The 27,361-nt window shown below is 42.3% G+C and overlaps 1 protein-coding gene across 1 annotated transcript in view; it reads right to left on the minus strand.

Annotated features, from left to right (window-relative positions):
- xrn2 (5'-3' exoribonuclease 2) overlaps positions 1-27,361 on the minus strand; it is a 112,911-nt gene that overhangs the window by 13,779 nt on the left and 71,771 nt on the right. Inside the window, exons 19-27 of the mRNA XM_068044391.1 lie at positions 26,778-26,867; positions 25,608-25,680; positions 21,281-21,364; positions 20,490-20,584; positions 20,326-20,405; positions 19,226-19,282; positions 19,041-19,109; positions 9,714-9,845; positions 7,854-7,990 (exon numbers count right to left, since the gene is read on the minus strand). Coding sequence (XP_067900492.1) covers positions 7,854-7,990; positions 9,714-9,845; positions 19,041-19,109; positions 19,226-19,282; positions 20,326-20,405; positions 20,490-20,584; positions 21,281-21,364; positions 25,608-25,680; positions 26,778-26,867 — 817 coding nt within the window. The remainder of the gene's footprint in view (positions 1-7,853; positions 7,991-9,713; positions 9,846-19,040; positions 19,110-19,225; positions 19,283-20,325; positions 20,406-20,489; positions 20,585-21,280; positions 21,365-25,607; positions 25,681-26,777; positions 26,868-27,361) is intronic.

Below are 27,361 nucleotides of genomic sequence, written 5' to 3' on the forward strand. Positions count from 1 at the left end.
AGGAGACTAACCATGACAGCTGACTACACAGCTCGCATCAGTTCCAACTTTTAGAAATGTTTTTAATTGAAAAGAACGGTAGCGTGCGAGAAATTGCTATTTCTGGACCAATGCTCATCAATTGGAAAGCTTGCTGAAAATAGAAACTCCCATGGAAATAAATGACAATGAAAGGAACTGGAATCTGTCATTAGTTTTGCATAAAGATAATATGAACTCCTTTTTTTTCCTGAGGTATTTATGTTTTTGAGAACAATTTACATTACTATATTCAAAGGGTTATTTCTAGCATGTTACATGTGAGAAATGAAACTTTAAACCATGTCAAATTTCAAAGTGGAATCTTAACTTCAAAAAAATAGTCCCAACCATATATAGCTGGTGCATTTGTGCTAATGCAATTTTCCTGCTACATGCGGTGGAAACTGCCCAAAGACTCCACTTTCTGATTGCCTTCCATAGTTGTTAACAGTGGGAACAGCTGATTAAAGTGCCTGAAGTCTCCATCAGCTGTTCTCACTGTTAAACAACTAAGAGAGCCAGTTGTTTACAGTACAAACAGCTGACTGAAGCTGCTTGAAGACCTCACTTTGCCTGAAATCAGCAGAACTTTTAAATCGATAAGTACTGGGCTACACAAAATAGATGACACACATATGTTTTAAGCAGTACCTTTATAATTGATATCTATGGTGTTGACAAATAGTTGATATAAATGACTGTGATAAATGCGGATGGTCTAAGTGGCATGCAGTGTATGCTAAACTGACAGTACAAATAAAAGGCAATTGTTCTGAAAACTCAAACCAACTGCATATTTAAATAGGTAGTATCTCCCCATGGCACTGTATTAATCACAGGTTTTGGGCGATGTTCTGATGCATCCTATCCCCCACTACCACACCTTGCATTGTGATAGTGCAACCAATGATTAGTTGTGAGCAAAGTTACAGGTAATCTGTCTATTACAATATCCTGAAAGGGTTTCGCAGTAGCTTTACTGACATTGCACTATATTGTACTATGGCAAATAAAGGAACTTAAATATCTGATACTAGTTCAAATGTATAAAAACAACATTTCTGGAAAAGTAATATTATGGCAACCGCACATTTAAGTGTTAAGCACAGTAGAAATGCAGCAAGACCTGGACAATATCCAGGCTTGGGCTGATAAGTGGCAAGTAACATTCATGCCACACAAGTGCCAGGCAATGACCATCTCCAACAAGAGAGAATCTAACCATCTCCCCTTGACATTCAATGACATTACCATCACTGAATCCCCCGCTATCAACATCCTAGGGGCTACCATTGACCAGAAACTGAACTGGAGTAGCCATATAAATATCGTGGCAACAACAGCAGGTCAGAGGCTAGGAATCCTGAGGCAAGTAACTCACCTCCTGACTCCCCAAAACCTGTCCACCATCTACAAGGCACAAGTCAGGAGTGTGATGGAATACTCTCCACTTGTCTGGATGGGTACAGCTCCAACAAACTCAAGAAGCTCGACACCATTCGGGACAAAGCAGCCCGCTTGACAGGCACCCCATCTACAAACATTCACTCCCTCCACCACCACCGACGCACAGTGGCTGCAGTGTGTACCATCTACAAGATGCACTGCAGCAATACACTAAGGCTCCTTAGACTGCACCTTCCAAACCCGCGACCTCTATCAATTAGAAGGACAAAGGCAGCAAATGCATGGCAACACCACCACCTGCAAGTTCCCCTCCAAGTCACACCATCCTGACTTGGAACTATATCGCTGTTCCTTCACTGTCAGTGGGTCAAAATCCTGGAACTCCCTTCCTAACAGCACTGTGGGTGTACCTACCCCAAATGGACTGCAACGGTTCAAGAAGGCAGCTCCCCACCACCTTCTCAAGGGCAATTAGGGATGGGCAATAAATGCTGGCCTGGCCAGCGACGCCCAAAAATCCCATGAATGAATAAAAAAAAGTATTTAAATCAGTCAATACAGAAATGCTTTTTGAACATGTTTGTGTAATTTTTATGCATTATAGAAATCAAAATTGACAAACTGAATAAAGCAGATAATACTATGATAAGCTACGGTTTAACAGTAATTTCTACTTTTTTTTTTAAATACGATCTACATGAACCTGATCATTCTGCTCACGTGCAAGCTTCAGACACATTCAAATGAGGATCTGAACTCAAGTTTTTCCATAACTTAAAATGGAGACTGATTAGGTTTTGGGCTTGTGAAAATCACTTCACAAAATTCTTGGAACAATTATCCACATTTTGTGAAGATGGGAGGAAAGAAATCAAGATATCAATCTGTAAAATGAAAATGCTGATTTAACTTGAACAGCATAGGGTACATTACAAAAAAAAACACTGATTCACCTAGAAGCAGTATCAAGTTAAAAAAAAAGCTTTCTTTTATACAATTGAGCACTAAATTGCAGAGAGAAAAGCTCATCACTTTTCAATGCTATTAGGCCATATTTTTAGATGTTTGTTAACATTTCCACCGTGAACTGAAGTGAGAACTCTTCTAATCAGTGTGACAATCAGGAAAAGCCTTGGTGTTTACTGATTGCACTAATCAAAACCAATTTTCAAATGTAGCTAATTGGTGAGCTTACAATGAAATGAAAGCATGTCATAAATCAGATTCAATTTTGGATTGCAAAAACCAAATATGCTATTCACATTGAGTGCCTGCAGACCGCACTTGACTCCCACAAGTTATCAGCACTCAGACAAGTCATCAGCAGCACGTAGACTGAAATATCCTAGTGAAATCAAAGACTGCTGATGGAAACACCCACAACATATATTTTAGGGTGGAGGGGGAAAGAAAATAGCATTCTGATTGTCGGTACTGCCCTTCCACTATCTATAACCAATTCTCAGCACCACTAACCTTTGGCACTACTTTCCAGAGACAGTAAGGGGACTGTGGGGGTGGGGTGCGGATGACAGAAGAATTACAATCATTTTATTGTGTTAACAATTCAAAATAAAATGTAGAAAATAAATGGGAATTAACTGGCTGTAGAAAATTTGAGGCCAGGATTCTCTATAACTTTGAATATGTACTGACATCTGGAAAAACGCATTAATTCTCATAACTGCATGACAAAAAACAAATACAGCAGGAGATGCACTCATGCCAATGAGAACAGTGCAGATGTTATTGACACGTATTAGAAAAAATGAAGAGATGCATAGGGGAAAACAATGGCAAGATTGCATGACCAGATATTGATACTCTTTTTTTTTAAAAAAAGCACCGAACTTTTAAAAATGATCCCCCTCAATGGTCACCATATAAACAGCAGGATGTGGGTTCATACTTGGGCTACTTAACATCCTGCAAGTGCTGAAATAAATGAAACTATTCAAGGCAGGTGCTAAACAACACCCGAGGTGGAAGAAAAGCATCTGAATGCCACTTCACCAAACTCACAATGCACTGGAGTCTCAATGCTCTGTATAAATCCAGCATGCGTGCATCTTATGTTGTTGAAAATGGAAAGGATTTGCTAGTTTACAACTTGAATTTTTTATTGCCATCAAATTCAGAATTCAATCACTTCCTTCAATTCAAAATAAACCCACCTATGGTCATTATGAAGATTGCAAAAAACTCAACTTACTATTGTCATCTTCAAAGTGGTGACTGTTTTATAGGTTCAATTTGAAATGCACCACCAATAGTCAGCAGAAAATAACATGTTAATTAACTTTACTAAGAGCATGTAATAACTGGATCCCGAGTTGCAGCAGTTTCAAATAACTGTGTGCTAAGAAACATTTACTGAAAAAGGTACTTCTGACACAAATTTGAGGAATGCATTATAAAGTCTGGAACTGAACAACACTTTTTATATTAAACACACTAAGTACATTAACTTAAGGCACCAATGAGTTCTCAAAGCACAATTGGGTTCCCATCTCAATTAACCAAATACCTCATTAAGCAGCATACTTACTGTTTTAAGTTCTTAACCTAGGTCAAAAGCCACCTGATGTGTAAAATTTGATCACTGGATTTTGGGTCCTTAATTGACCGGAAACCAGGTCCAAAGCCAGTTTTTCAGTCATCGGTGTTCAGTGTTATTAGTACCGAAAACATGGAACGCACTACGACATGGAGCAGTTAAAACGTTGCACGTAAGGGGATGCAACATAAGCGCATGAGGGAGAAAGGAACAGAAGGAAATGTTGATAGGGCAAGATCAAGTAAGGTGAGATGAACACCAGCCAAATGGTCTGTTTCTCTGCTGTAAAATTCTATGTAGTATTTTGATTTGGGTCCCAGGTCCACCCGTATGACAGAACAGAAGAGCTAATAGTTAAAACTGAAACAGAAAAGGCCTGAAATATACAGAACGTGCATCAGCATCTGAAAGCAGAAATGGCAGGTGAGCATTTTCAGTAGACACCCTTCCGATTTCCAGCACTTGTAATTAGAGTTAAGAGTTTTTAAAAAAAACTTTACATTACAAAAGAGGAAATATGTTAGAAATTAGTATGTAAAGAGAAAAAGATCAAAAAAGAGCGCATAAAACCTTAAGTTTGGCAGCTGAGGCTTTACATTACAGCTGTGTGTGCCAAACTGCATGCTATGTCTCTCACAAGTACACACATGCTGCTGCTACAAGGGAACAAAAGCAAGACAGTGATGAGGCCTGATGGAGAGGCCGGGGGGCTGGTTAAATAATTCAAGAGAGCCTCTGCCACCTCACACTCAACGAAGTTCAAGCAGCTGCTTTTAAAAACAAAAACACTTTTCATTTTTCCCTTCATCATCCCTCGCCTTTTAATTTTTAGCTTTCTCTTGTTCATTTAGGCTGTCTACAATTACTTCTTTGTTTTTCTGTGTAACAATTAAAAGTAGAAAAAAAACTGGGAGGTGAGGAGGGCAGATATCGTCTTGGGCAGAGACCCAGCCTATTATGCACCCAGTCAATTTTGAAAAGTGAATGGGAATGCAAGAAAGATTATCAATTTTCTAGAGACCATTTTGAATGACTTGGTGTCAAAAAAGGCACAAAGTGGCAGGATAATAAGTCAATGTTTTGATTGATGACACTGCAACTTTTAAAAAAATAAAAGACACCCAAGTGAAAGCCTCCAGATTGCCAGGATGGCTAACAATCATACATGCACACTCCATTTAGGGGCAAAAAAAAAAAAGGAGCAAGGAGAAGCACTGACCTTTCAGTACATGCAGGTATGAAGGCATTGGAAGCCTTAAGCATTACAGCTCCAGGAATGGATCAGCCGGCAAGCTGAAGCCCTTGAAAAAGGGAAGACCCAGGTGAAGGAAAATTGACGTATTGTAAGGTGGGACTGACTGCATTTAAAGTCCTCAAAAACTCCTCATTCCATCCTTTCTATTTTGTCTGCTCTCTCCCAAGTCCAGTGTCATATTTATACTTTCTCTTCTTATTGAAAGCTTCTCAGACAATTACCTGCACATGAAGACTATCATATAAATGCAAGTTGCTGTAAAGTGAAGGAGAAATTTGAGCCAATAGCATATTTGCAACAATTCCTATTGTACTTCTGGCAGATGACAGACAGAAAGGGCTCAAGAGTCTATGTACGCAAAACAATTTGATTTTGCATGCATAAAATCAGATTACCCATTTCCATATCAACAGACTACAAAAGGATTTGGCAGAAAATGTGTCGGTCCATGCTCAACAACTTGTACTGATACAGCAAATTTAACCTTGCAAAGCATCCCAGGGTGCTTCACAGGAGTTTTATCAAATGAAATTTGACACTGAGCCACTTAAGTGGATATTAGGACACTTGACCAAAAGTTTGGCCATAAAGGTAGGTTTCAAGGAACGTCTTAAATGGAGGAGAGGTAAAGAGGTGACAAGATTTAGGGAGGGAACTCTTGAGCTTACGGCCGAGGCAGCTGAAGACGCAGCTGCCAACAGTACAGTGATTAAAACTGGGGATGCGCAAGAGGCCAGAATTGGAAGAGCACAAAGATCTTGGAGGGTTGTCGGGCTGGAAGAGCTTTCAAAGAGAGAACAGAAAATGCACATCTCACTATTATAACTTAAATTTACATCGCGCCATTAACTTAGAGAGCACCCAAAGGTGCTTGATAGAAGTGCAACAAGAGGAAAATGGAGGCCAAGACAAAGAAGTGGCTTTAGTTAAAGAGCAGGTTTTAAGAAGGGTCATGAATGAGGAGGTGGTATAGGAACAGAATTCCAGAACTACAATTCTGAGGTTGCTAACCGTGTGGTCCAACCCAAGACCGTATGCAGGTAGATAAAGTGGTAAAGAAGGCATATGGAATGCTTTCCTTTATTGGCTGAGGTACAGAATACAAAAGAAGGGATTTAATGCTGGAACTGTATAAAACACTGGTTAAGCCACAGCTGGAGTACTGCGTACAGTTCTGGTCACCACATTACAGGAAGGATTATAATTGCTCTGGAGTGTGTGCAGAGGTGATTTACAAGAATGTTGCCACTATGTGGAAAGATTGGATCGGCTATGGTTGTTTTCCATAGAACAGAGGCAGCTAAGGGGTGACTTAATTGAAATGTACAAAATTATAAGGGGCCTAGATAGAGTAGACAGCAAGGACCAGTTTCCCCTGGCGGAGAGGTCAATTACCAGGGAGCACAGATTTAAGGTGATTGGTAGAAGGATTAGAGGGGACATGAGGAAAAACCTTTTCACCCAGAGGGTGGTAGGTGTCTGTAATTCACTGCCTGGATCGGTGGTGGAGGCAGAAACCCTCAATTCATTTAAAAAGGTACCTGGACATACACCTGAAGTGCTGTAACCGGCAAGGCTACAGACCAGGTGCTGAAAGGTGGGATTAGATTGGACAGCTAGTATTTTTTCAGCCAGCACAGATAGGATGAGCTGAATGGCCTCCTTCTGTGCTGTAACTTTTCTATGGTTCTATGGAGGGGGTTGAAGTCAGTGGAAAAGGTACAAAGTTTGTTGTCGGGCTGGATACAATAGTTTTGGTCTTCCCAAGGCTGGGCTGAAGTTCATGGCAGCTTATCCAAAATTGGATGCAGGACAAGCAATCTGACAACACAGCAGCAGTAGAATGGTTGAAAGTTGGCGGTGAAGTAGAGCTCAGTGTCACAGGCATACAGGTGACAGCTAATACTATGCCTTCAGATGTTGCCAAAGGATGGTATGCACATAAGGAATAGGAGGCAGCTAAGGACAGAACCTTGGAGGACTCCAGAGGTCATATATTGGGGTGGGAAGAGAAACCATTGCTCTGGCTACGGTTTGATAGGCAGGAGTAGAACAAAGCAACAGCAGTCCCACTGAGCAGGATAAAGCAGGAGATATGTTGGGAGGACGATGTTGTGGTTGACCGAATGAGGAGGAATAGTGTACCATGGTCACCATCTCAGAGGATATCATTTGTGCCTTTGGTTAGGACTGTTTCAATGCTGTCACACAGGTGGAATCCTAACTAGAGATTCAAACACTGAGCTGCGGGAAGAACAGGCATGGATTTGGAAGCCATCAATACATTCAAGTATTTTGGAAAGGAAGGGAGATTGGGTGTTAGTTTGCAAGGACACTGTGGACTTGTTGAGGGGGAACCATTTACAACGTCAGCTAGCATGAAGGTCAGGAGGGAAGTTTAAACGGATTTTTCGTTTTTTTGCAACTAATTTTCAAAATGGCCAATGATTAAACGTTCCAATCAGGCCATGAGTTTATTGCAGCTGCCAAGAGCGTTCGACGATTCACACAAGTTTTATTTTCATTTGTAAAATAGTACCCTAAAATCTGTAAATTTTAGGCCTTAGTTTACCATAGCTTACTACTAAATCACATGTTGATCAAATAACTTACTTGGCAGTGAGACAGTAAGAGATGGTGGTGCCCTCATCAGTGGGGGCCGAGAATTTTTCCCTTGTTGATAAAGAGGCGGAGGGGTGTAACTGTAAACACCACTTCCTCCATGAGAGCGGTCTTTTGACATAACATGGCTAAAACAAAATTAAAGAAACAATATGTACACTTGTGCATGTAATACAAACTGGGTTATTCTTTTTATGTTAAAACAATTTAACTAATATAAAAACGTGGTTTGCTCTGGGTGATGGGAACTGAAGCCGATCGCTTTTTCAATGATCGGTATGCTACAGCTTTGCACAATGTGAAACATTTCTCCAAAAACAAGACATTAACATCTAAGAGACCAAGTCTGACGTCCAAAACAAACCATTACGTTTTCACAGAAATACTTTACAATGAAAGCCACAGCCACACTTTAACTGATTTATGATTGAAAACTGAAATGAGAGGTTAAACCTGTCAGGAAAGACTGAAAATACTGGGGTTCTTTTCCCTAGATAAACAGACTGAGGGGTGACCTGATAGAGGTCTTTAAGGTTATGAAAGGAATTGATAGGGTAGATATAGTGAAGATATTTTCAATTGCAGAGGAGACCAGAACTAGAGGCCATAAATATAAGATATCCACTAATAAACCCAAGAGAACCTTGGACCATAAATATACAATAGTCACTAATAAATCCAATAGAAAATTCAGGAGAAACTTCTCTATCCAGAGAGTAGGACTTGCTATCAGAAGTAATAGTTCAGGTGAACAGCATTTAAGGGGAAGCTAGCTGAACACGAGGGAGAAAGGAATAGAAGGATTTGTCATCGGGAGTTAGCAGGGCAGAAAAAGGCGTCTGTGGATTATAAACACTGGCATGGGCCAGTTGGTCCAAATGGCCAGTTTCTGTGCTGTAAATTCTATGTAATGTAACACTATGTAACTTATCAGTCTTGCTGTCCCCACATAGGTACTGGCACATAGCTTGTACATCACAAAATGTTGAAGTTGCACAGGAGCCTGTAAGTTGCATGTGAAAGCAAAATATAAATTACATACCTAACAATTGCAGAAGCTGGTGTGCTGCTTCAGGCTGTACTAAAATCTGTATCAATATCATTACCTGACTGACGATAACTAATTTATATGTTCTGCTCCCTTGGCCAATACAAACATAGACCAAAGGTAAAGCTGATTTCTGTCCAATGCTGGAAAAGATTATGTGGAAATAGCTTCACCCTCAAGTCTTTACAAGTTCAATTTTGCAAATGGTCCAGCTCACATTCCAATCTCTGTTTGACCTGGTATTGGAAAATCAAATGCCAAGATCCCCATGCACTGCTACAAAACCAAAATTAGAACGCAAACAAACATACTAAAGGCATTGTTTTCACCCAACAATTGAGTTAACTACATCAAGCTCTGGAACAGATTTCACTGCGGGATGAGTTGTGCTAAGATGGAAGGCAACAAGGACAACGGTTGCAGTGATGGTATCAACTGGGATCTGATTGATTGATTGATGGTGACTGGAGTAGGTAGCAATCTAAGTATGCTGTACATCATTTGACTCTCCAGGGGATAAATTTTCTTAGAAGTACAGTTTAAATGTGGAATTAGACCCATTTTAAACTGTATCTGGAAGCAAAACAAATGTGGGGTGGGCGGGGGAGGGGGTAAGAAAAGTTGTCATTAGTATATGCTACGTCCCCATTGAGACAAGCAATTCTTGCTTTTAGTCTCTATGCTAAGTAAATTAGAAAGCAAACGCAAAGCTGGACAGATAGTGTTGCAGATGCTGAAATGTTCTTACTAATCATAACCTATTTCATTGAACTTTTACATTTGACGCTTGGATTGTCACTTACCCCAATGTTCTAAATGCTGATTGGTCCAAGTGTACCTGTTGCCGATTTGGGTTAAAGCCAAGTCTAGGCCTCCAAGGCTGCTTTGGGTTAGATTGTTCCCAATCACTTGGTTTCAATACTTTAGGAGGTTTTCTGAAAGAGAAAGGTGAAACCAAACAATTTAATGATCACTTCACAGAATCATAGCATCTTACAACACAGAAAGCAGCCATTCAGCCAGGCATGCTGTTGCCAGTCCTTTGGAAGAGCTGACCAAATTTAGTTCCACACTCCAGCTTTCTTGCCCTATAATCTTGTAAATTAGTCCTCTTCAAATACATGTACAATTGCCTTTTAAAAGTTCCTATGAAACTTAATTCCACCACCCTTTCAAGCATTACATTCCAGAACTTAACAAACTGCCATGTGAAAACATTTCTCATTCCCCATCAAGTACTTTTGCCAATTATCTTAAACCGATGATCTCCAGTTATCAACTCACTTTCCAGAGGAAACCGTTTCTCCCTACTTGCTACGTCAAAATCCCTCATAATTTTGAATACCTCCATTAGGTTGCCCCCTGAACCTTCACTGTTCTAAAGAAAGCATTCCCAACTTATCCAATCTCTTCACATAACGGAATCCATGGTATTATCCCGGTAAACCTCCTCTATACCCTCTCCAGGGTTGTGATATCCTTTCTAAAGTGCAGATCCCAAATTTGTACACAATACTCCAGCTGAGGCCTAACCAGCTATTTGTAAAGGTTTAGCGTGACTTCCTTGTTTTTGTATTCAATGCCCCTACTTACAAAGCCAAGTATCCCATGTGCTCTCTTAATTGTCTGAACAACTTTTCCTGTCACCTTCAAAGATTAGTGAATTTGCACCCCCAGGTCCCTGTTCTCGCACCCTCCTTGAAATAGTACCATTTAGATTATACTGCCTCTCCATGTGTTTCTCTCGAAGTGCATCACTCACACTTATCCAAATCAAATTGCATCTACCATGTATATCTGCCCATTTTACTAGCCTGCCTATACCCTCCTAAAGTCTACTACTATCATGCTCACTATTTTTGTATTGTTCGCAAACTTCAAAACTACACTCTCTATACACAGGTCTAACTCATTTATATATAAAAATAAAGCAATGGTCCTAGTACTGACCTGAGGGACCCCATTGCAAGTCTTCAGTCACCTTGAGCCAATTACGTAACCAAGTTACTAGCATCTCAATAGCAAGTGCTTTTATTTTTCGAAAAAAATCTGTTACAAAGTATCAAATGTCTTCGAAAACTCCATGGGGTCTAAAATCAGACAGACCCTGAAAACAGGGACAGGAATCATGATGCGCAATTAACCCGTGCCCACTGACTGCAACACAGGCAACATGCCAACTTTGTGCTGACTGCTTGTTTGATTGATCTGTGCCCAGACAACACTAAATGCACTGTTCATTGGCTAGACGTATCAGCAGGCGGCCAACATCTTCAGTGGCGAGAATAACTTAAAGCTAGCCTGCACTGCTTAAAAGTGACCCGCACCTCTTATACAGCAGGGGCAATGTGGCTGCAGTAGGTGCTAGCAGTGGTGGCCGAAGAGAATCTGACCTGAGAAAGTGAGAGGAATAGTACAACAGAGGAGAGTGCAGGCTCCAAGGGATACAGACGTTACACTGGAGATCTTCGTGGCAGAAGGGAAAAGGTGATGTCCTGTTTCCATTGGGACATGGGGGAGGCGAGGAGTAGGAGGCCCTCCTGACACAAAGTCAAAAGGCAGTGAGAGCAGATAATCATGGCGATCAATGCCAGGAGTCAAGCCCCAAGGACCAGGATGCAGGGCCTCAAAAAGTGAATGACCGCATGAAGGTTTTTTGTATTCTCTCATGGGATGTGGGCGTCACTGGCAAGGCCAGCATTATGGACCATCCCTAACTACCAAAGAACAAAGAACAGTACAGCACAGGAACAGGCCATTCGGCCCTCCAAGCCTGCGCCAATCTTGATGCCTGTCTAAACTAAAACCTTCTGCACTTCCGGGGACCGTATCCCTCTATTCCCATCCTATTCATGTATTTGTCAAGATGCCTCTTAAACGTCGCCATCGTACCTGCTTCCACCACCTCCCCTGGCAGCAAGTTCCAGGCACTCACCACCCTGTGTGTAAAGAACTTGCCTCGCACATCCCCGCTAAACTTTGCCCCTCGCACCTTAAACCTATGTCCCCTAGTAACTGACTCTTCCAGCCTCCATCATGTCGCCCCTCCATCTCCGTTGTTCCAGTGAAAACAATCCGAGTTTATCCAACCTCTCCTCATAGCTAATGCCCTCCAGACCAGGCAACATCCTGCTAAACCTCTTCTGTGCCTTCGCCAAAGCCTCCACGTCCTTCTGGTAGTGGGGCGACCAGAATTGCTCGCAATATTCCAAGTGTGGCCTAACTAAAGTTCTGTCCGGCTGCAGCATGACTTGCCAATTTTTATACTCTATGCCCCAACCGATGAAGGCAAGCATGCCGTATGCCTTCTTGACTACCTTATCCACCTGCGTTCTACTTTCAGTGACCTGTGGACCTGTACGCCCAGATCTCTCTGCCGGTCAATACTCCTAAGGGTTCTGCCATTTACTGTATACTTCCCTCCGCCCAAGTCGCCAACTGATCTATATCCTGCCGTATCCTCTGACAATCCTCATCACTATCCACAACTCCACCAACCTTTGCGTCGTCCGCAAACTTACTAATCAGACCAGCTACATTTTCCTCCAAATCATTTATATATACAAACAGCAAAAGTCCCAGCACTGATCCCTGCGGAACACCACTAGTCACAGCCCTCCATTCAGAAAGGCACCCTTCCACTACTACCCTCTTTCTTCTATGACCAAGCCAGTTCTGCATCCATCTTGCCAGCTCACCTCTGATCCCGTGTGACTTCACCTTTTGTACCAGTCTGCCATGAGGGACCTTGTCAAAGGCTTTACTGAAGTCCATATAGATAACATCCACTGCCCTTCCCTCATCAATCATCTTTGTCACTTCCTCAAAAAACTCAATCAAATTAGTGAGACACAACCTCCCCTTCACAAAACCATGCTGCCTCTCGCTAATAAGTTCATTTGTTTCCAAATGGGAGTAAATCCTGTCCCGAAGAATCCTCTCTAATAGTTTCCCTACCACTGATGCAAGGCTCACCGGCCTATAATTTCCTGGATTATGCTTGCTACCCTTCTTAAACAAAGGAACAACATTGGCTATTCTCCAGTCCTCCGGGACCTCACCTGTAGCCAATGAGGATGCAAAGATTTCTGTCAAGGCCCCAGCAATTTCTTCCCTTGCCTCCCTCAGTATTCTAGGGTAGATCCCATCAGGCCCTGGGGACTTATCTACTTTAATGCTTTGCAAGACGCCCAACACCTCCTCCTTTTTGATAACGACATGACCCAGACTATCTACACTCCTTTCCCTAGGCTCATCATCCACCAAGTCCTTCCCTTTGGTGAATACTGATGCAAAGTACTCATTTAGTACCTCGCCCATTTCCTCTGGCTCCACACATAGATTCCCTTCTCTGTCCTTGAGTGGGCCAACCCTTTCCCTGGTTACCCTCTTGCTCTTTATATACGTATAAAAAGCCTTGGGATTCTCCTTAATCCTGTTTGCCAATGACTTTTCATGACCCCTTTTAGCCCTCCTGACTCCTTACTTAAGCTCCTTCCTACTGTCTTTATATTCCTCAAGGGCTTTGTCTGTTCCCAGCCTTCCAGCCCTTACGAATGCTTCCCTTTTCTTTTTGACTAGGCTCACAATATCCCTCGTTATCCAAGGTTCCCAAAACTTGCCAAACATATCCTTCTTAATCACAGGAACATGCTGGTCCTGGATGCTAATCAACTGACGTTTGAAGGACTCTCACATGTCAGATGTTGATTTACCCTCAAACAGCTGTCCCCAATCTAAATTCTTCAGTTCCTGCCTGATATTGTTATAATTAGCCTTCCCCCAATTTAGCAGCTTCACCCGAGGACTACTCTTATCCTTATCCACCAGTACCTTAAAACATACGGAATTATAGTCACTGTTCCCGAAATGCTTCCCTACTGAAACTTCGACCACCTGGCCGGGCTCATTCCCCAATACCAGGTCCAGTACGGCCCCATCCCTAGTTGGACTATCTACATATTGTTTCAAGAAGCCCTCCTGGATGCTCCTTACAAATTCTGCCCCATCCAAGCCCCTAGCACTAAGTGAGTCCCAATCAATATCGGGGAAGTTAAAATCACCCACCACTACAACCCTGTTACCTTTACATCTTTCCAAAATCTGTCTACATATCTGCTCCTCTACCTCCCGCTGGCTGTTGGGAGGCCTGTAGTAAACCCCCAACATCGTGACTGCACCCTGCCTATTCCTGAGCTCCACCCATATTGTCTCGCTGCATGACCCCTCTGAGGTGTCCTCCCACAGTACAGCTGTGATATTCTCCTTAACCAGTAATGCAACTCCCCCACCCCTTTTACATCCCCCTCTATTCCGCCTGAAGCTTCTAAATCCTGGAACATTTAGCTGCCAATCCTGTCCTTCCCTCAACCAAGTCTCTGTAATAGCAACAATATCATAGTTCCAAGTACTAATCCAAGCTCTAAGTTCATCTGCCTTACCGGTTATACTTCTCGCATTGAAACAAATGCACCTCAGACCACCAGTCCTGCTGTGCTTAGCAACATCTCCCTGCCTGCTCTTCCTCTCAGTCTTACTGTCCTTATTCACTAGTTCCCCCTCATTTATTTCACCTGCTGTCCTACTGCTCTGGTTCCCACCCCACTGCCACACTAGTTTATACCCTCCTGAGTGACGCTAGCAAACCTCGCAGCCAGGATATTTGTGCCCCTCCAGTTTAGATGCAACCCGTCCTTCTTGTACAGGTCCCACCTGTCCCTGAAGAGATCCCAATGATCCAGATATCTGAAACCCTCCCTCCTACACCAGCTGTTCAGCCACATGTTTAGCTGCACTATCTTTCTATTTCTAGCCTCACTGGCACGTGGCACAGGGAGTAATCCCGAGATTACAACCTCGTGGTTCTGTCTTTTAACTTCCTACCTAACTCCCTAAACTCCCCCTGCAGGACCTAGTCACTCTTCCTGCCTATGTCGTTGGTATCGATGTGTACCACAACCTCTGGCTGTTCACCCTCCCCCTTCAGAATGCCCCCTGTCCGTTCAGAGACATCCTCGACAACTGAGTGGCTTGCTAGACCATTTCAGAGGGCAGTTAAGAGTCAACCTTGGGTCTGGCGTTACATGTAGGCCAGACTAGGTAAGGATGGTAGATTTCCTTCCCTGAAAGGACATTAATGATGTTTTCACAATAATTGATGATAGTTTCATGGCACCATACCGAGACTAGTTTTCAATTCCATATTTTTAATTATTAATTGAACTTAAATTTCACCAGCTGCAGTGGTGGGATTTGAACCTGTGTCCCCAGGTCAAAGTTAGTGAATGCAACTTCAAATGCCATATCCTACCAACTGCACCAGTAGTCTCAACCACTATTTAAACCATCACACCCCCATCTCTCACTTACCGACGATCTCCATCAATCAGACCTCATACCCAAGATTCATATGCTTCACCTCACCCTCAAATAATTGGCACTGCTGCAAGCCTCACACCCACTGCCAGCTATTCAACAATGTCCGCCAAACAGACTGCACGACACTCACTGATACACTTCCCCCTCACTTACAGAAAATGGTGGTGCATAACTGAGGCAGGAGCTAAAACAGGGAATCAGACACACCTGCATGTCCTAATCCCCATGGAAGAGACTGGCCATTAATGGGGCTGAAGCCAAAGATGATGGTACCCTCATACCTAGCCTCCTTCCCACATCCCACTTCCCCCTCATCTTACAATCTCTTATGCAATCTGCAGATAGTGTAAGCATAAACCTCTTGCTTTCACCCCCACCTCCATTCCTGCATCACAACCGTACCCTTTGCCTTTTTCGTTTCGGAAACACAAGAGGTCCAACCTGGTCAGGAAGTGGAGGAACACTGAGAGTGAAGACACAGCATCATCACTTAATTCTGTACTCGCAGCCCCCAGTTCAAATACTCACATTGCATGTTACCTCAACAGAACCGACTAGAGATGGGATTTTCACATGGTGAGACAAACGGCATGAGTGGGCTGCAGCCAGGGCAGGGGCAAGGATAGCACAGATATCAGCTTGCCAGAGGGCAAGGTCACACGTGGGTTCTGCTGCAAAGGGTTCAGATGAGCACTTCAAGGGATAGCCTGCAGAAGAATGCCTGCAAGTATGCACAATGAAATGCTTGGTGCAATGGGAAGTTTGTTAGAAAACCTGCAGTCACCGTCATGGAGTAGGGAGTTCAGCAGCATGGGGCACGGGGCTTTGAGCAGAGCTTGGAGTCCATCCTTTCCAGCATGGAAGTGATGGCCAACTCCATTTGCGCACTGGTGGCCCAATCCATGATGCAGCATCTGATAGCTGACATCACAGCTTCCACTGCAGCACAAGCAGCAGCCATTTAACACCCGAGTGCTGATCAGTTGGTGAAAGTGGAAGTGGGGCTGTCATTACTGGTATCACACTTGGACGAGTTCTGCACGGACAGCCCAGGCAGCAGGGGGCTGTCTACCTTTCCTCCTCATGCTCCTGCTCTTCAGCTACTCGCTGTATAGTTAGTGGCAAGGGCTGGCCCTCCATGATGACGAGGTTCTGCAGCATGCAGGACCACCATAAATCTTGACACGCACTCTGCTAAGTATTGCAGGGTTCCTCCAGAGCAGTCCAGGCAATGGAAGTGTGGCTCCAACACATCAGTGGTTTGCTCCATCACATACTGTATGGCAGCATGACTGCTGTTAGGATACTGGGCATCGAACTGCATGACTTGTTGCCTACGGTTAACACAGCAGTTGGTCGATGAAGGAGTGAATCCTTTTCTGTTCAACTATAGGGCACAGTTGACAAGCGTCACCCACAGTGATGTATATGCAGTTAATGGTACCCTGCACCATGGGGAAACCTGCAACCCTAGCGAAGCCGTGTGCTTGCTCCGTCTGCTTGTCTCTGAGAAGAATGAAATCTAGTTAGCTCTCTTTGAGCAGAGAGTCTCAGCGTCCTCCCTTACGCAAGTGGACAGCAAACTCTGGGATGTTGCAAATCTCTCCAGCTCCAGCCTGGAAGGAGCCAGATACCTAAAGGTTCAACACCACGGTCACCTTCACACCCACTGGCAACGCAGTCCTTGTTCTGCTCTAAGGTTGCTGTTGCAGCTGCAGGAGGTGGCAGATTTCAGAGAGGACATCCTTTTTAAAAAAATAATTTGTTCCTAAGGTGTGGGCGTCGCTGGCTAGGCCAGCATTTATTGCCCATCCCTAATTGCCCTTCAGAAGGTGGCGGTGAGCTGCCTTCTTGAACCGCTGCAGTCCATGTGGGGTAGGTACACCCACAGTGCTGTAAGGAAGGGAGTTCCTTACGAAAGCACAGATGGCACACATTGTTCCTCACTAAACTCAGGTAGGAGAACTGCTCCGAGCCCCAAGGCAGATATGGCCTCCTGCTGACAGCCTTTTCCCTTCCTCCAGCAACTTCCCTGCACTAAGTCTGTTCATTCTCCAAGTCATGCTCAATTCCAACAGGAATGCCTACTAGGTCACCCATGTCTAGGAACAACTGATTTGTGTAGAAGCCTTGCAGTCAACAAAATGTTCCTCAGCACTTGCCACACCACTCCCCATAGACTTTTGGCACTTGAAGCAACTATAGGGAGTACCAAACACTTGCAGAATTGAAGTAAAAATCAGAAGAAATCAACCAGCAACAAACCTAACCTATAAGTAGCTGACAATCCCTTTAACGCGCATTCGTCTGACAGACATTAACTGCACACACTATGTCCAGCTGGAATTGCATCACAAATGTGCATGTTCACTGCGGATGCCATTTTGGAGCTCTAAGGGCACTCAGTGTCTATAAAAATTAGCCTAATTTCTTCCTGTATATATACAATATCTACTCCAGTATCCTCATCAACCCCCTCTGTATTTCAATGAGCTCAATCAGGTTAGTCAGACACAACTGGCCTTTAACAAATCTGTGCTAACAGTCCCTTATTAACCCATACTTCTCCAAATGAGAATTAATTTCGTCATTAACAATGGTCTCTAGTAGTTTTCCCACTATTGACGTTGGACTGATTGACCTGTAGTTGCCAAGTTTACCCTACTTCCCTTTTTTGAACAGGTATGTAAAAGTCACAATCCTCCAGTTCTCTGGCACCACTCCAATATCCAAGCAGGGTTGAAAGATTGTGGTCAGAGCTTCTGAGAGCTTCATCCTAGCTTCCCTCAGTAACATAGAATGCATCCCATCTGGACCAGGTAACTTCTTAACTATGTCAACCTATTTAGCACCTCGCTGCTACATGTTTTATCCTATCCAATATCTCTACTCCACCCTCCTCTACGTCAGCACTGACTTCATCCTCTTCTTTTGTGAAGAGGGATGCAAAGTACACAGTACCTCAATAATGCCCTCTGCCTCCAGAAGGTTTCCCTAATCGGTCCCACCATTTTTTTAGCTATCCTGGTATATGATTATAAAAGATTTTTGGGATCCCCACTAATCTTTTCTCATACTTTCCCCATCTTCTATCCTTTTTCAATTTCCCCTCTGTATTCTGCCTGTTAATGTCACATTTATAAAAACAAGGAAAGTGGTTCTTAAATGAAAGGATGTAAAATTTTAAGCATCCACCCTGTAGATGCATCCCACATACTAACATCTACCCACACCACCTCCCACAAAACTATTTTATGCTCCCCTTGTTACGTTCCTTCCATAAATTTGGCAGTTAATGCGAGAATAATGCTACACAAGCAGTATTGTTCTTAATTCAGCCTAGACAGTGCTGCCTGCTTATGTGAAGGGGAGAACTGGGGTGTTCACAGGTGCCCCACATTGACCCAATGTTCAAACAACTATGCTTTCAGCAGGCAACAGTGGACAATAAGCAAAGAAAGAACCATATTTTCTCCTCCCTAGCCAAGGCATCAGGAGAGCCACTTCCACACTAACTCAAATTGGCTAACTTCATATAGACCAGAGAAAGAACCCAATATCTTTGTTATCTGAATTGCTTGTGAGAAACCACAAAACCAATGTGTTGACATGTTAACGGTTTTCTCAACCAGAAAGAATCTTTCCACCAATGCTTATTTCTTTTCATGACTCAATTTCACCCTTAAATTGTAAACTTTTTAAAAAAAAAGTTAAAATCCCAGAAAAATTGTGTTTTGAAAAATGCTACTTACACGGCTCCAGGCAAGAAACAAGCTTTGAATATGTAGCTGTCTTCAAACTGAGGATCCTTGAATAGTATACTGGAAGGAGGGAGGGGAAAGTGCATGAAGCAGATTCCTTTTATTATGCACAATAAACAAAACAAACTAAATCTGTGACTGGAAACCTAAGTAAAGCAAATAAATTTTCCACTTACCTGCATGCATTATTCTGAACAATATCTTGCAGTGCTGATATAGGAGATTCGACTGCTCTAAAAATAAGTACATTAAGAAATTCATGCATCCAAATACCAAAGATGTGTCTTCATTTGTTGGTTTATCTTTTTTAAAATCTAATTCTTCCCCCTGCATTTAAATGGAGTCAAAATTGGAGCACCAAGTCAGCAACCTTTCTAATTCACCAGCAGAAGGTACATGCACATTGCGAAGTAGAATCATCCTTTTTCTTTACAATTTCACCTTCGCCTCTAGAAATACTGTTTCCTCCCAAGTAGGGATTCAGGCGAATGCACAGCCAAGAACAAGCTTGTTCAAGCAGCTGGCAATTCTGGGTCTCAACATTTTAGTCCAGGATCAAACACTTAACTACTCAGGGTGCCTTTAAAATTGAAAAGAATTCTCACTTTTCGAATCATCTTTATCTCTCAAGTACACACTGTCTTGTGGTAAATCAGTCTTAAAGATATTAATTAGACCTCAAAAAATTTAAAGAGAAACAAACTTGCCTTTTCTACCAGCCTAAATTCACAATTGTTACCACACTTTTTAAAAATTATTCATTGCATGGGATGTGGGTGTCGCTGGCCAGGCCAGCATTTATTGCCCTTCCCCAATTGCCCAAGAGGTGGTGGTGGTAAGCTGCCTTCCCGAACTGCTGCAGTCCATGTGGGGTAGGTACACCCACAGTGCTATCAGGAAGGGAGTTTCAGGATTTTGACCCAGCAACAGTGAAAGAACAGCCATATAGTTCCAAGTCAGGATTGTGTATGGCTTGGAGGGGAACTTGCAGGTGGTGGTGTTCCCATGCATCTGCTGCCCTTGCCCTTCCAGGTGGTAGATGTCACGGGTTTGGAAGGTGCTGCCTGAGTAGCTTTGGTCAGTTGCTGCAGTGCATCTTGTCGATGGTACACACTGCTGCCACTGTGCGTCAGTGGTGGAGGGAGTGAATGTTTGTGGACGTGTCATCAGTAATTACTGAATTATGCAGTTAGATCCTTGTAGATACACTTCATATTACTACAAAAAAAAAAAATCTATAAATACTAACAAAAATTTTGGTAGAAGAAACACTTACTTTTCTGGTTTGATAACATCGCTCTGTAATGTCAGAAGACCTTTTATACCATGGCAAAGCTCAGGAGGCATCTCTATACCCTATAACCACAAGTTTCATTAAGTAAGGATACTTATATTGAAAAAGCAGCGAGTAAAAATAAAAATATACTCCTGCATGCCTACCTGACCATCACCATTTTGCAACTCAACAATGAAGTCAAACAGTTTGTGGTGTTTTCCAACAAACAGCACATCACTTCCAAGACTATTTCGTCGAACTGCAATTAAGATATTCAAAAGTTCAACTTTATTATTCAGCATCTTATGTTCAGGATTCAACCATATTGTGATATGTTTGTTTCTTTCTTTGAAGATTATCTTTCACCTTACTTGAAGTAGCATTCATTAAATCAGGCATGGGTACTGTGGTTTTAAAAAAAAATTCTTTCATGGGATGTGGGGGCATCACTGCCAAGGCCAGCATTTGCTGACCAATCCTAATTGCCCTTGACAACTGAGTGGCTTGCTAGGCCATTTCAGAGGGCAGTTAAGAGTCAACCACATTACTGTGGTTCTGGAGTCACATGTAGGCCAGACCAGGTAAGGATGACAGATTTAGTTCCCCAAGGTACAACAGCGAACCAGATGGGCTTTTACAACAATCGATGATAGTTTCATAGCACTATTCCTGAGACTATTTTTCAATTCCAGATTTTTATTAATTGAATTTATTAATTAATTAAATTTAAATTCCACCAGCTGCCATGGTGGGATTTGAACCTGTGTTCCCAAGGCATTGGCCTGGGCCTCTGTATTAACAGTTCAGTGACATTACCACTTTGCTGTCTCCCCCTGGAGACTGAATTAACAACAAATCCAATATTGGCTTTTTGAGGCTTAGTAAAGCAGGCAAGTAAATACTGTAAACCTTAAGGATTGCCTGATCAGCACAATGCAGTTATCATAATGCTTACGTTCATCAGGAGTGAGATCCGGGTAAACCGCTTCCAGAGCTGCTCTAAGCCGTCGCTCATCAACAAATGGCAGAAGTGCAACACCTAACAACAGATAATCAGTCAATTAGTGCTGGAAATAACTAGGCCGCAGACATTGACTGGACTTGCAAAAACAGTTGAACATATAGTTAACCTTTCTACTCTCTAAATAGAAAGGCAATCCAAGCTAGATACAAGTGCTGTAAAATTCAGCCCCATAGCGCCGGGTTTGTCTGTGCTGTAAATGCCGTTGTGTTTCCAAAATGGCATCCATACGCACACGAGGGCATCTGCCAGAAGTATGCAGAATAGGCAGATTGTGACATAAACAGTGTGTAATGCTGATTTGACATCAATGCTGCCATTCTGGAGCTCAATGCTCCAGCTAATGCGGTCTCAAACATGCATTCAGCAGCTGGATGAACAACCCACCATTACTATTTAAAGGGATCAGCTACTTCCAGGTCAGTGCTGATCAATTTCTACTGACTTGCTGTGATTGTAAAAGTATTTAGTGGTTTCCAGAGTTACTTAAAGTTGAAGTCTACAGGTTATGTTGTGACACACGTTGAAAGACTTTGTCCCCACTTCAAGGATTTACTGTTGCATGAAGCTGGACTTGAGGCTCTGTATTCCAAGAGGGCCGAATACATTTCATTTTCTCCTGCCAGAGAGAAGCCAGGAGTGAGCACACAGCTTCACGAGGATTGCAGGCTTCCCCATGGTGCAAGGTGCCATCGTCTGCAAACAAGTCACTTTGCTCATGTCAACTTTGAGATATACCGCAATGCCCAGCTTTTGTGCGATTAAACAGAGACGATCATGCAGGTATCCTTGCAGCAGTCATGATGCCTTCACAGCAGCAGTTCGCTGTGCCATCTACAACTTAAGGCACTGCAACAAATCAGGGGCTGGCTACAAGGAGACAAGGATAATACTTGACGACATGACTTATAACTTCAGTGTGCAACCCTCACAGCAGCACGCATACATACAACAAAAGTCACGTTGCCACATGAAATCTGATAGAGCATACCACTGGCGTGTTAAAACACTTCTGCTGCCTAGACTACTCTGGAAGAACATTGCAGCATTCTGCAGAGTGGGTGTCAAGATTCATGGTGGCCTGTGGCATGCAGCAGAACCTCGCCATCATGAAGGCACAGCCCTTGCCACCAGCTATATGGTGACCAGCTGGGAAAGAGGCAGAAGGCAGGGGAGAAAAAAAGGAAGAGGAAGGGAAGAATCAACCAACACAATCCCTTTTTGGCCTGGTTGTCTGCGAGCGATTGATCCTACTGCAATACCATTAAACGCAACCACATTTGTCCATTCACCAACAGTCACAAACCTTTACCTCTCCTGCTCCTGACCACTGCAGCATCTGCTTGGCCAAAAATAAAAGCCACCACAAAATAAACGTTCCAAATCAAATTTGTAAATCAAACAATGCCATACTGCATACAACATAAATCACTCACCCTTGTGCGTTCTCTTAGTGCCTGTCTCCCACATGACTTTTCCTGTATTAGTGTTCCTATGCAGTGCTATCCCAGTGGCTGCAGAATTCTGTGTAAGGCTGCTGACCTTTGGTGGGAGAAACTGAAGATGACCTTGCAGGACAACCTTGAGTAGCTCTGAGCCGAGAAGGCCTGGCTTCAGACAGCAACAGTTCAGCATGGGTGGCAGTGGTCTGGGCTAGCAGGCTGACAGGCAACAAATGTACTGGAGGAGTGGCAGTGGTAGGAGAATCAATTCTATGATCTTGAGAGAGGACAGCAGGTTCATGCGCCATAATGCCACTACCATTCCCCTTTGGCAGCAGCTCAGCAATTCTAGCAATGAACAGGAGGACAGATTGCTAGACTGCTTTAACACCCAGCAAAGCACCTTTGAATACTGGTATCCGCAGCTGTGAAGGCAGCAGTCTGAGCCTGAATGGCAACAAGATAGGCTTGGATGACTTCAGTGCAAGCTTCTACTGCAGCAGTCAGACATTAGGTGGCGCCTGTTTCTGCTGCAACTGAAACTGAGGCATCAGCAATCAGATGCTGCATCATAGATGGGTCCGGAAGTGTTTACATGAAGTTGGCCACTTCCACACTGGGGAGGATGGACTCCAAGCTCTGCAAAAAGCCCTGTAATGGTCCCTAATTATCAGTAAAGAGCCTGATTTCATGGGTACCAGACCAATGATACAATGGACTGGGCATCAATAGCATTGGTGAGGTAGGAAGAGGACAACGAATGAGAATCAGTTTACTTTTTAGACCTTTGCGTTTGACAAGCAGATATTTAAGCAATGACCTATCAGGAAGTTGTAGACAAAATCCTGTTAGTGCTGTCCTGTTTAAGTTTTCTTCTTGAAAATTCTAAATCATGAAGTGCAGCGATAACTAAATGAAACTCACTTAGCCTGTCCTGTTTTCACAATGAGATCTGTGCAACTAAGAAGGGCAAGCATGTCAAGTATCCTTTGGCAAGTACAAAAAAACAGCCATGTGAGAAAAAAACTTTAAAAACAAAAAAAGTTAAGAGCAGGCTATCGTTATGCTGGACAGAGAGACAAGTTTGTCCATTAACTATCACAACAGCAACTCATTCCAACCAACCATGGAGAAGAAATAACACTGCTGTCCAAATGGCTGTGGTTTGTAATAGGAAAGGAAATGAAGGCTATTTTGAGAAACCATTTGAATTTTTCAAGCAAGTCTATATTGCTCATTTCTTTTGATTTGCATAAAATGAATGCTTTCATAACAGAATTACAGCACAGAAGGTCGCCATTCAGCCCATCGCTCCTGTAGTGGCTCTCTAAGTGAGGATTTCACATAGTGTCATTCCTCGTCTTCTCCCCATAATCCTGCACATTTTTCCTTTTCAGATAACAGTCTAATTCCCTTTTGAATGTATTGATAGAAACTGCCTCCACCACAAATTCCGGCAGAGCATTCCAGATCCTAACCATTCGCTGCGTGAACAAGTTTTTCATGTCACCATTGCTTCTTTTGTCAATTACCTTAAATCTGTGCCCCCTCATTCTTGATCCTTTCACGAGTGGAAACAGATTTTCCCCATCTATTCTGTCCAGACCCCTCTCGCAAATCTCCTCTCAGCCTTCTCTTCGCCAAGGAAAACAGACGCAACTTCTCCAATCTATCTTCATAAATGAAGTTCCTCATCCCTGGAACCATTCCCGTGAATCTTTTCTGCACTCTCTCCAATGCTTTCACATCCTCAAATGCGGCAAATAATTTATTGCAAAGTATTTACAGCATATTTGGCCCAAGTCCAAGCCAATGTTTATGTTCCACACCAGCTCCTCCCACCCTCTTCCATCTAATCGACAACACACCCTTCTATTCCTTTCTTCACATGTTGATCTAGCTTCCTCTTGAATGCCTCTATGCTATTTACCTTGACTATTCCCCGTGGTATCAAGTCCCACATTCTCACCACTCTCTGGGTAAAGAAGTTTCTTCTGAACTCACTATTGGATTCATCAGTGGCTGTCATAAATTTATGGGCCCTAGTTCTGGCCTCGTCCACAGGTTGAAACATCTTCTCTACGTCTACCCTATCAAACCCCATTATAATCTTGAAGGCCTCGATCAAGTCACTCCTCAGTCTTGGCATTTCTAGAGAAAGGAACTCCAGCCTGTTCAATCTTTCCCAATAGGCATAACCTCTCAGCTCTGGTATCATTCTAGCAATTGTTTTTTGCACCTTCTCCAGTGCCTCTATATCCTTTTTTATAATATGGAGACCAAAACTATTCACAGTAGGTTTCTGTGCTACAAAAGTTCATCAAGTCTGAAAAGTTAAAAAATCTGGCTTTGAATTCTGCACCTAGGAGTTCAATATTTATTTCTGAACTTCGGGATGAATATTTAGATTAAGAGAAAATAAAAGGATTTTAAAATCCAATTATCCAATGAAATTCTGGCATGGACTCGAAGGGTCAAATGGCCTCCTTCTGTGCATTAATGACTATAACACTGCCAAGCAAGGAACAGAAAAATTAATCCATTTCATTCTTATTTATGTGTCAATAATTACGGTCAAAATTACTCTCTCATTGTGAATCCTTGTTCAACTCCTGAATCACAGTCAAATTTCTTACAATAGAAAATATTTTTTCTCAAACCTACTTCTACTTTTAATCGGAACACTGGGTCTTGCATATTTTACTGCTTTTCCTATAAACTCCTGCAAAACACAGCTGTCTTCAATCTACATTTAAAACTGCAATATTCAGAGAAGTATATTAGGATAATAGACAATGCACTGAAATCCAAAATCTTACCTTGCCAAGCATATTTCTTTCCATTTAAATCGAGAGCAAAATCATCAGGATAGAAGTCAATAATTGAAGAGTCCTGTTAAAAGAAATATAAAAATCTTTCAACTGCTGCCTGTCCGATCTCAATTTATAAAACTATATTTTATCAATGTTTTTCACGAGAAAACAAGTCATAATCTGGATCAGTATTTCATGTAGCTTATTAGAACCAAATTCAGTTTTTCACCTTACATTTTTGTGAAGAATCACACAATATATCCGTGTCAATTTTCAGCCCATTTTGTCAAGCAATTAACAAGAATATGCATTTAAAATGGCTATTAGTACCAATCTTTGTTCTCATTAAGGTGCATTAGCATTTGCTCCAGAAGATCAATCATTTTCCTATGAAAATTAAATGACCAAGAATTGCAAATTACAACTAAAATTTAAACTGTGTTTCACCTTTAAGAAAAAGACTTCAACATTTCAAACTAACGATAACTAGGATGGGAAAAATCTTAGTTCTAGATACAGTAGGGATAACAGTTGCAGAAGTGCGCTTTGAACAAGACTCATAACCAACTGTCCTACAGTTAGCTAGTTTTGCGATTGGAGATGGCATGCTCAAAGTCGTGGAGCTGGATAAGTAAAACCAATGCACAATTTTATTCAGTGCATGGTTTGGATTTTTTTTTTTTTAAAAAGGTTGGTTTCTTTACCGCATATTTCAAATCTTACTTCAACTAAATTAAATCAACAGCATTTTATTTTTGGTGAACTGCAAGTTAGTAAAAACCAGGTTACATAACCCATCTTAGAGCAGAAGTACAATAAATACATCAAGATTTGTACTACCTAAACCTTTCGCCTTACAATACACTGCAGAGTGTTATCCCATTTCTATTTGGCTTGACTTATCTCCACAATTGATTGAGTGCATTGTACACTTAATCTTAACATAGAAGGGAGAATGAAAATCTTCATTTGGATGGAAATGTCAAGTGATGAAAATAGATGTGAAATAAAGTGGTTGCTGTCAGACCAAGTGCTATATTTTGCATCACCAATTATTCAATTTTTAAATCTAGTTGAAAATTTAAAGTATTAATTTCCATCAACATCTACTATCAGATGTATAAATTTACACGGGTAGATCATGCAGAATATCCATTTTGATTTTAGAAAACCCACCGGATTCTCCATCAGTACCCGCCAAGTCGGAGGGAGAAAGTTGCCACTTGCTGCAGGAAACACTCCCATCAACTGTTCCAGTGGTTTGAACTGCAAAGAAAGATTCAAATATATATATATGTGTAAATATTCAGAACAACACATTTCATACCCACGTAACAATTCACTCTGATGAAAATGTTCCACTTAACTAAGAAATTAAATCTTTTGTATAGAAATAACAGCAGCAAAGGCCAGAGCAGGGCAAACACGGGACAAAAGGAGTGGAGGGTAGCTGAGAGAGAAGGGGAACAAGGGCTGGAAATCCGGCTCATTAGAGATGGTCGAGGAAGTCGAGGAAAAAAAAAGTGAAAGCTTAAATTAGGACTATAAAGATTGTTTGTGAAGGTTGATCACTGGACCGTTTGTCTACTAAAAGCAGACAAGCTTATGCAGACAGTACTGGTGCTGTGATGCCTATGCTGATAGGTTGAGTGAGTGGGCAAAACCTTGCCAGATGGAGTTTAATCTCAAAGCGCGAGGTCATGCATTTTGGTAGGAAGAATCAAAAGGTAGACTATTATTTAAATGGAGAGACTCCAAAA

Source organism: Heterodontus francisci, chromosome 13 (assembly GCF_036365525.1).
Source record: "Heterodontus francisci isolate sHetFra1 chromosome 13, sHetFra1.hap1, whole genome shotgun sequence".
NCBI lineage: Eukaryota > Metazoa > Chordata > Chondrichthyes > Heterodontiformes > Heterodontidae > Heterodontus > Heterodontus francisci.